We start from the raw sequence: 10,884 nt of genomic DNA on the forward strand, positions 1-10,884 counted from the left end.
CTCTTTGACTAGAAGGTCTGAGAGGCTCCTCTGGCTATTCCTGCCTCAAAACTTCTAAGTTAGACTTTCTGGTCTCAAAGAAACCCATTTCCCTTGTCTGAATCCAGTGCTGGTTCACAAGCTGGGATTTCCAGCAGGTGGTGTGCGACTACCCAAATCCTGTGTTCAGACTCTTAAGCATCTGAGGCTCACTCTTCCCAAGTTTCCAAGAAGAGAGGAAAAAAATGATCATTCCATAAACAACTGTAACCAAAGCTAGCCCTGTATTTAGCTGTACATTTTGGCAGGCCGTGCTGGGCTGGGTGGGAATGAAGAGTTTATGGATGTATCCAGTGGCAGTAGGGATGGCTTGGGTCACTGAAACCTGTCAGTGTCGCACGAGTCTGAGCATAGTCTGTGTTCAGGGCTGAACATAACCTGCTGAAACAGAGTCCTACACATTTAAATAAAAGTCCACACAAGTCTGCTGTCTAGATGATCAACTCCTTGTCAGGTTTTTTCTACTGTGTTGATTCTTACTTGTGTTGCAAAACTAAACCATCTGTGAATTTAAGGGAAATATTTTACGATGTTTGAAATGTAGTGTCAGGACAAGGGTGAATGGCTTCAAACTGAGAGAGGGCAGGTTTAGATCAGTGATTAGGAAAAAATTCTTTACTATGAGGGTGGTGAGGCATGGGAACAGGTTGGCAAGAGAAGCTGTGGATGCCCCATCCCTGGAAGTGTTCACTGCCAGGTTGGATGGGGCCCTGAGTAACCTGGTCCTAGTGGGTGGCATCCCTGCACATGGCAGGGGACTTGGAACTAGATGATCCCTAAGGTCTCTTCCTGCCCAGGCCATTCTGTGAAATTGTTCAGCTTATATGAATGCCCAGGCCATTCTGTGAAATTGTTCAGCTTATATGAATGCTTGCCAACTTTGAAATTTTTATTTCTGGAAAATGTAGGTGCATAAACCCAGAGATTATTTATAGACAGCTTCTCTGTCTTGCTTCTTACTCTGGATGCTTCTCTGTAAGCAAAAGAACAGAGATTTTTGGAGATGTTTTGAGTTTATTAAAATTAAAGCTTGATACTATTTACAAGCATCTTGTCTTATTTTACTGAAAGACTCTGACAGCACTGTTGTACTGTACCATGAATGCAAAGTTTTCGGGAAAAACTAGACTATAGGGGATATATTTGTTTTTAATACTGATGTTTTGCACAAAATGGCATATGTCATAAACATTACTGGTTTGAGAGCCAAACTGTTTTCACTAAGAAAAGTGGAGTGTATCCTATTCCTAGTTTGAAATGTGAAGGAGTTGAATGTCATTTTTTACCATATAATAATTTAAGGAATGAACTGCAATTCGTTATTCATTATATTCTTTAATTCCAAAGACATTGGCTAACTTCCCGTTGGGGAAAAAATTGTTCTGAAATAATTTTCCGGTATAATAATAATTCAAGCATATCTGGTAGATAAACCACTTTGTTACTGGAATGTATAGGTGCAAGATTGAGACTAATAATCTGGTTTAATCTACAGTGTGTCTATATTGCCGCAATGGATTTATTACTTCTTGACAGTTGAAGGATCTATTTTATTGAAAAGAATTATTTATGTTTGTGTTAGGTACAGGGTAGGGTGTACTAACTGCAGGTATGTATTTGAGCTGTGATTTTTGAGTATCAATGGTAGTAGGTAGTGTTTCATGTCGTTGGAATGGGTCTTTCCAAAGCAGTACCAATGCTCTTAGATTGCTAAAATTGCTAAAACCCATGCTGAGTTGTCAGACAGAACTGGCATAAAGAAAAGTAAACTTTGGGTGGAGCCTTAAAAATCCCAAGATGTTTATTAGTTACTTCTCAGAAGCATCTGATTTCTGCAGTTGCCAGGAGGGCTCCAGGTGCCTTGTCAGTGTTTGTCATACAGCTTAGACCAGGCAGTAATTCTGGTTGTTTACTATAATTGACTAAAGATGCAAAATGCTTATAGTATAGCAAATCAGTAACAGCATTGATACGTCACTCAAGTCTATTTGATTTTTTAAAATTATTTTCTTTTAAGGAGTAAGTTTTTTTTAAAAACTTACTTGAATAACTGTCAGGAAGAAACACTTTTTGAAGCCACTGTCTGGGGCTCTAGTCTACTTTTTGTGCTTGCCTGTGTTCTGCATGATTGCAAGATTAGGAGTATGGTTGGTTATCTTTTGTGCAGTATAAAATGCTGTTGCTTCTGTATAAATATATCAAGTGGTTTGGGGTTTTTTTAGCAATACTTTTTTTTTGCTTTGCTCTTGCATTTTGCTAGGCAGTTTTTATCTTCTCAAAACGAACAGCTGTGCTTTAATGACTCTTTAAAACTGAAAGCAAGTTGTATTCTTACTATATTCTACAGTATAGCCTTTTAAAAAGAACAGCCATGGAATGCTGATAATGACTGGTAAAAAGCACTAAACAGCTTGGAATGCCATTTTCGCTTGGGTTTATTAATTTTACGGTATGGAATCCTTAAAACCTTTTATTGCAAACACATTAAGTTCACGTAGTTAATGGAAAGTAAAAACACTCATACTTTTCTTAAAAAAATGCCTTGCTTATTGTTTCTTGGGTCATTTTTAATAGATCACATAAGCAATGCTAAACATGTTAAATACATATTCACTATACTATCTATAAAACTTTTTCCACAGATTACACCACCTCCCTCACTGTCGGACCCGCTTAAGGAACTATTTAAACAACAGGAGGTTGTAAGGATGAAACTACGTTTACAGCACAGTATTGAAAGGGTGAGACTAATTTATTTTTTTATTTCCCAGATTTAAGCTTTAGGATGTTTTTCAGTGAACAGACTACATTTTTTTGAATCCAACAGTGTTTAGAAGTACTTCTAATCTTCTTTCTATCCAAATTTATGAATTGGAACTTGTAACAGGGGAAAAAATTGTTTGGACAGTTGTTAGCAAAATGCTGAAGTTGGTAAGATAGAGCAATTAACAGGAAAAAGCTGCTGAGTTGTGTCCCTGATTTATCCTAGAGGCAGTGGGAAGGAAGCTTCACACTGTAGTTTGGAAAGGTAATGATTGTTGTAGACTTCAGAACCAGATTGACTGAGTTAAAAGAATTGAAGACGGGGTAAATTCTGTATAGAGGGAAGACGTGTGGCTCTAAGATTAAAACATGTTTTGCAATATTCAGCTCAGAAACTGCCTAAAATTATATTAGAACTACATCTGTAGGCATCACTGAGTTTCAGCACAGAAATAGAGAAAATATTCCTGGTTTAGGAGTATTCTTTATTTTTAAGTTGCCCTTTTTCCTTGGTAACCTAGCTTTAGATGCCAGTATTGTGAACCAGATTGCTTGTGGGCACAGGCAGGACCCCTTTCTGACAGGGATGTGTCTTGTGGATTTCCACGTAGTTATACAAGGAGCTGCCTCATCAAACCCAGTGTGATGCTTTTTCAACTGACAGTTTCAGTGTGACTTAACAAACCCAGCTGAGGGAGGGGTTTTACTGGAATTTAGTATTTCAGTGTGTAAAGCTAGGTATAAAATAAGCACAAAGACTGTAAACATGGTTCAAGTTCTGACTGAAAATAAATCAGTTGCAGCTAAAAATATGATGGCCATGGTGAGGGAGGTGATTCTGTCCCTCTGCTCTGCTCTGGTGAGACCCCACCTGCAGTGCTGCATCCAACTCTGGGGTCCCCAGCAGACGAGGGGCATGGACCTGTTGGAGTGAGTCCACAGGAGGGCCACAAACATGATCACAGGGCTGGACCACCTCTCCTGTGGAGACAGGCTGAGAGAGCTGGGGCTGTTCAGCCTGGAGAAGAGAAGGCTCCAGGGAGACCTCATTGGGGCATTTCCATGTTTAAAGGGGCTTATATAAAAGAGGGAAAGTGACTTTTAACACAGGCAAATAGTGTTAGGACAAGGGGAGATACAGTTGTAAACCAAGGAGGAGAGATTTAGATTAGATATTAGGAAGAAATTCTTCACTGTGAGGGTGGTGAGGCACTGGAACAGGTTGCCCAGGGAAGCTGTGGATGCCCCATTCCCTGGCAGTGTTCAAGGCCAGGCTGTGTGGGGCCCTGAGCAGCCTGGTCTAGTTGGAGGTGTTCTTGACCACAGCACGGGGATTGGAACAAGATGGTCTTTAAGGTCCCTTCCAACCCAGAGTCTATGATTCTAACCAAAGGAAAGGTGCTCCTTTTCCTGTTTTCTGAAAAACAGGAAATACAAGATAATGTTTTAATCCACCTTCTTTTATTCTGATAAAAATTAGAGCTATTATATTGCAGAGCAGTAAACACATACAAATATTATTCTATGTCTTAAAAAATTATGCATATTTATAGTTATTTTGGTCATGTAGGCTTTTTTCTCATTTTCAAATGAAATCCACTTTATACAACTGTAAGTCAAGCTTTGTCAAGTGAGTTACATTTTTCTTGTCTCAGTTTAGGAAAGAATATCTATGCAGCTGTGAATTTAGGGAGTTACTGCATGTTGTTTTAAAAAAATTATCATGCAAATGATCTTTCTGCTGCATTTTGCTTGGCCATTGTGCCTAGAGTAAAAGTGTTCATACAGTCAACACTCACAAACCTATATCCCAACCCTGTGCTCCTTCTACCTTTCATCTTTCACCACTCTCATTAACTAGAACTTGCCTCAGTAAGTGGGAACATTCAGCCATCAGTGGAGGCTGGGGCTAAGCAGAAGGTGTTTTCAGTTCTGACATCCATGGGACACTCTTTGCATCATTGAATTGAAATTTTGAATTTGATTAGAAGAGCAACCCTTCCTACATTCAGCAGCCCATTTCTCACACTGTTCAAAAGTGTAAGCCCTAGAAAGAAATTTTTAAATTTGTGGGCATTTTTATGAATGCTTGACTTACTAAATGTTTATTTATATGTTGATATCTTAATTAGGAAAAGCTTATTGTCTCTAATGAGCAAGAGGTTCTACGTGTTCACTACCGAGCAGCGAGGACCTTGGCTAATCAAACTCTGCCCTTCAGTGCCTGCACTGTGCTGCTGGATGCTGAGGTGTACAACGTGCCTCTGGATGCTCAGGTAAAGATTTGTCCTTCACAGCTTCAGACAAAAAGGTCTGGCTAGCCTGACTCAAGCATTCAGAGAGAAATCTGTTCCCATAGCAAAATTGTCATTGATTTGCTTGGAATGAAGATTTTGCTCCCTATAGGTTGTTACTTATATTGGGGCCCAAATGGGTGTACAGTAATAGGAGGATATATCATTTTTCTGTTTTGTATTGTGTCTGGTTTTCTTTCACCTCCAGGAATTATGAGATGGATAAAATAAGGACATTCTTCTGCTGATTTTGTTATAAAAACAGTTTTTAGTCATAAACAGAATGTGTTTTTGAAGTTTACAAATATAGCTTAAACATGAACAAAGAAATTACCAGCATAGAAGATCATTTCTATCAGTAATCCAAATAATTGGAATGCAGTAGTGTGGGAAGTGATGAAATTGGTTTATGAAATTTGGAAATGTTTTGTGGACATATCCACATTATACTTTCCTCCTCTGTGTAAGGCAGTCACTAGAACTGTTCCATAAAAAATAGATGAGCAACAGTGAAATGTTGAATGCTACCAGAAGAAATAACTTTTTTCAAAATGACTTCAGGCTCACGACTTCATGATTTTCTTGTGCCATGTTATTTACGTGTTCAATGTGGGTATTTAGTCCTGATTAAAACACAAAATAAGCAATGTGCTTCACAATCTGTGTATGTTGTGTGGACTGTCCCTCAAAAGTTGGCTGCAGCTGTACCTCTAAGAGAAAATAATCTCATGGTGTCAGTATTTTGTGGACAGTTTTTCCAACTAACAGACATGGAACCAGCATTTGACACCTGCTTCAGTGACTCTGAGCAGCACATAATGAAAGGAGGAATTGTTGATGTTTTGGGTGTAACAAGTGCAGATGCATTGGATGCTGGGCATTTTAAAATGAAACACATACATTTCCAACATATGGGAGATTTTCCATTAGTTCTGGAGCTCCTTATAGAATTATTACAACTTTCATTGTTTCTTCAGTCAGTTACTACATTTTTCCCAGTCTTTAAAAAACTAGAGCTATGCCCAGTGAGGTGATTGAGCAGATGATAGTTTATGGAGACTGTATTGTTGTCTCATTTTAAGCTTCATACAGATAAATTTTTAAACCATCATTTCCTTAGTAAATCTAACTGATGGAGCAAAACCAAGATTTTTCTCTTCCAAAGTCCTTTGTTTTATTTCTGCCCTGATTTATAGGCCTTGAGCTTTTTAGAAATGAGAAGTACATGAGTTGTGCATTTAACTGCATTTTTGTAGTTAACATTTTACAGTTCATTTTAAGTGAGCTGATTCTGTATTTGAATTTTGTGAAACAAAAGGAATCTTTTCTGGGGGAGAAGTCGAGGTGTTGGGTGTGCTCCCCAAGTATTGCCTTTTCTTTTGACCATCTATATAATAACAAGAGCAGTAATAAAATGCCTCTCCTTTCCCCTCACTACTTCAACAGCTTTGTGTTTCAGTCTGTGGTAATTTTTCTTAGGAAACTACATTACATATAATGCTGAGCAAATTATTAAATAAATTTTTAATGCAATTGAATTCAGTGTTTTATACTACCAGCTTGATGGTTTGATTTAAATTTGTTTAATGGGAAGAATGTAGATGCATTAGAAAATACTGTTTTGTAATGCATTCTGCCATTAGCAAATACTGATTTTGTTCTCTAGAAAGGCCAATCTTTGCACATTTGATTGGGCTTCTTTTTGTTCCTGCTGCTACAGTGTACAAATTCCTGCAGTGTCTTCTCCCTAAGAGAGTAACAACAGCTTGCTGTATTTAGTGGTTATTATTTAAATGTTATATTGGCATAGTCTGGCTTTAGGACTATGTATAGAGTATATCTAGTTTATCACAGTGGGCAGATGTGACATTCCAAATTCTTACGAAATAGTTGGAATTTAAAAAAAAAACAGCTATTTCATTAAGCAGGACGTAAGACAGGTCTGCTCACTTTTTTTTAATCTCCTTTTGGGGATTGTGATGGTAAAAAGAGGTTTTTTTATTGCATTCAATACTTGTGTAGTTGGTTAAATCAGGCTGCTTAAGTTTTCCTTTATTAATGTTTTTGCTTTTCCCTGAGGGATATTGATTTAATTTTAAATTTTAAAGATTAAAAAGAGAGACAGTAATTTTGTGGAAGGATCTGCCTTTTATTAGTTAAGACTTTAAGGTATAAATCTTTAAGCCTCCCACTCTAAATTTCAGAACCAGAGCACAGTAAATAGCTTGAGGAAATCTGAAAATACCCATTTTTAGTGAGCAGCTGATTTGCAGTGGAAGTGTTGGTCAACATTTCTACTTTTATATACCTTTGTACTTTGAATCTGTTTCTCTGTCAGAAGTAGTGTTTGTGGGATTGTTTATGTCCCACAGAGGAGGTTTTGTGTTTTAAAGGATGTTTAAGATTGAATCATCAAGTTGGAATAAATTTTTGGTTTTTGCAGACTGATGACAGCAAAACATCGGTGAGGGACCGATTTAATGCAAGGCAGTTCATGTCATGGCTACAGGACGTTGATGATAAGTTTGACAAATTAAAGGTACATTCCTTTGTCTTTCCACTTTAAAAAAACAAACGAATCTAATGAAGATGAGATTAATAAATAGTAGATTTGTGTGTGGTATCATGGGCTGTTGTGGAGGTAACAGAAAGGAAGGTCTATCAGTATTAAAAAAAACTAACTTTTGTTGCCATGTAGTGTAACGGCATAGTCTGCACGTTTCTAAATACACGCTGGGGGAATTACTAACTATCACCAGGGAGGCTGTTAGACGTATTTCCTGTGTTCAAACTTGTTGCAATAATATTTTTTTCAAATATTTCAATAACTTCTTTCTCAATTTCAAACCAGACGTGCCTTTTGATGAGGCAGCAGCACGAAGCAGCGGCGCTGAATGCAGTGCAGAGACTGGAGTGGCAGCTTAAACTGCAAGAGCTTGATCCTGCTACGTACAAATCTATCAGCATTTATGAAATCCAGGAGTTTTATGTTCCTCTTGTTGATGTTAATGATGACTTTGAATTGACGCCCATATGACAACCAGCACCGTCTGGCTCGCCCCTCCCCGTGGACAGCTAGAGACTGAGGTGCAGTGATGCACAAAGGTATTTTTCTTTTGAGACAGAGCACTTAATTCTGTGGAATACCACCTTTCTCAATAATTCAGGTGTTCCTACAGAGAAGTGTGGCACAGACTCTTGCTCAAACACAGAAGATGGATGCGAACTTTAAGTCTGGATTTGCAGTAACTGCTGTTATCTGTATTTTAAAATTGCCTGTAGCTTTAGAGCTTATTGCTGAAAAAGATGACAAAACCTGGTGAGTTGACAGCGCTGGAAGCTGTTAATAACTAAAACATCCACCAAAAAGCAAATTATACCTAAAATCTGCTATAAAGCTTTGTATTATGAAACTCCTGTAACAGTTGAACTCCCACAGAAAAATGATGAGAGCCTGTGGAAGAAAATGTAAGATTTGGAGGAAAATAGTCAATTAATCTTATTATGTTTTGTAAATTACTGTACAGATTTCTTTTTGGAAAAAGATGTAATATTGTCTTCATTTTTAAATAATTTATTTTATACATATTGTGCAAATGTAAATAGTCTTGTAATTAATGTTCAAACCTGTATAAAATAGATATTTTAACTGTAAAACTGTTTTTGTCTAATGTTTATTGGGCCAAAGTTGTCGTTTTTATTAAGTGTAGTGTGTTCCTGGTTGGCAGTTCCTTTTTGTATGGCATGCGTTTGATTTAGCTGCGTGTTTCATCACCATAACTGTAAAAGGATTGAACTGTATTGCATGCTCCACAGGACTCTGAACTCCTTCCCTTTAATAACTGATACCTAAACTATTGTAATATTTACAAAATCATACTTCATATTAGTCTGCTGTTGTAATGCCATACCTATGACTTCCTATACTAAAAATATTTTTGTGTAAGACAAAAAAAACCCTTTTGCTCTTATATGGTGGTCTCGTAATAGAGCCTATTTTTTCCAACAAAATGCCTTTGAATTAAAATTCTTAAATTGTATATTGTCTATTTTAATATTAATCTATGGAAGGGATATGTAAATAGTTGTAAATATAATATTTAATAAATTTTATTGGTCATGTTATTAGTTGGAATTTCTTAATATTGGAACACTTGGTACATCAAACCTTAGCATTCCTGGAATATATAAGGAGGCTCAATGGAAAAGTTAAAAAAAATTCCCCATGTTGTGAAATGTAATGCTTTTTTTATTCTTAGTACTGTTAATGAGGAGACAGTTAATTATTTATTAGTAGGAGGTTACAGATATTCATGAAAAAGATTTGTTACCCTCCAGGCCATAAATTATTCAAGAATGGTTGGGATCTGATGTCTGTGAAATTATTTCTGAAAGAAATGGGGCTTGGGCAGGAGACCTGGTTACTCAGAGTAAGAGATATAAAATCCTTGGTTTGAATGGATTTTTCAGGTGAGCTACCGCAGGGAACTTATTCCTTGTGCTTTTGTGAATGTCCAGGGGGCATTTCCTGGAGCAGAGGCCAAATGGGCAGTGAACAAGAGACACTGTGGACAGCAGGCTCCTTCCGTCTGCACATCACTGCTAGTGCCAGTTTAGAATAAATAGTAACTCAAGCACGGTAATAGCAATTAATATGTAGTTCCTGCCCTGTAACTTTTTTTTCACTTTTAATTTGTTAGGTATCTGCAGAAGGAGAAGTTGTTCCTGCTTTTATTGCAGCAATATCTTCCTGACCTCGTTCAGAATTGAAACTGTTGAGGAAAAAGCGACAACGTAGCTGTAAAATCTTGAAATGCTGCAGAAATCTGTATTATATGCTTGAAAAGATGAGGAGATACGGATAAAGTTGCAAGGTGTTAACTAGTAAGTGGGTACAAGTTACTTCTGTCAGATACTTACTAGAGTAGTAAAAAGTAACAGCCATGGCTGGAAGTGGAGAAGTGTGAGGTAATTAAGAGCCTAGCAAACAGAACAGAAAATATAAACTGGGCTGCAGAAGTCTTGCCTGTGTTAGAAAAGAAGTGTGTGACAAAAATACTTGGGATGCAGGAGACAAGAAAAATATTTTGGCAGTATCTTGTAAGGATAGCTGAAGACAGATGTTTCTTAGCATTAGCCTGTGTCTTTTTTGTAAGGAGAGAAGGTTTTCCGGTGTCAGGGTCTGTGCAACCGAGTTTTTTCAATTGCAACTTCTTAGTAAAAGTTTTATTGCTCCACATATTTCAGTCCCACAGATAATGATCTCTTGGCTTCTCTGATATTTGTTGTGGTCTTTTTTCCTTTTTTTTTCTTTTTTTTTTTTTCTTCCCCGAGTTTACTCTGTGGTATGATGCCTCGTGTTGTTCAAGGACACCGTGCTGTGGATTTCCCCCAACAGAGCGGCGGGAGCTGGGAAGAAGGGATGAGACGCAATACGGTAGTAACTCGTCGGCGCAGTGGCCCTGCTTCCCTCGCCGGGGTCTAGCTGTCTCCTGGGTAGCCCGAGGGCTGCTCTGAGTTTCTGGGTACCGAGCCAGGATCCTCCTGTGTTTTTCTTCTAGGGACCAAACTTGTTACCTTGGTTCCTTGGAGCTTGGCACGTGGGAGGATAAAGCCGCCGCCCAGCCGTGGTCCTGGGAGAGGCTGTCCGGAAGGCCGGAGTCCCTTCCCATCGGAGGCGGCCCCTGCCCTCCCCCGGGCGCCTGCACCTTCTCAGCTTTCGGGGAAGTTAATCGCGTTTCCCGCTGGCGCTTCCAGCGGCGCTGCCCCACGGTTCCCTTTCTCCCCC

General features: G+C 38.3%; 1 protein-coding gene across 2 annotated transcripts in view; it reads left to right on the forward strand.

Annotated features, from left to right (window-relative positions):
- ANKRD12 (ankyrin repeat domain 12) overlaps positions 1-9,221 on the forward strand; it is a 40,240-nt gene extending 31,019 nt beyond the window's left edge. For both annotated transcript variants that reach the window (XM_008630059.2, XM_017729443.1), the window contains 4 exons: positions 2,682-2,780; positions 4,935-5,078; positions 7,540-7,635; positions 7,948-9,221. In XM_008630059.2, the coding sequence (XP_008628281.1) occupies positions 2,682-2,780; positions 4,935-5,078; positions 7,540-7,635; positions 7,948-8,133 (525 nt within the window). In that variant the 3' untranslated portion in view covers positions 8,134-9,221. The remainder of the gene's footprint in view (positions 1-2,681; positions 2,781-4,934; positions 5,079-7,539; positions 7,636-7,947) is intronic.
- Positions 9,222-10,884: the final 1,663 nt, after the last annotated feature.

Source organism: Corvus brachyrhynchos, unplaced genomic scaffold (genome assembly GCF_000691975.1).
Source record: "Corvus brachyrhynchos isolate BGI_N302 unplaced genomic scaffold, ASM69197v1 scaffold331, whole genome shotgun sequence".
Taxonomy (NCBI): domain Eukaryota; kingdom Metazoa; phylum Chordata; class Aves; order Passeriformes; family Corvidae; genus Corvus; species Corvus brachyrhynchos.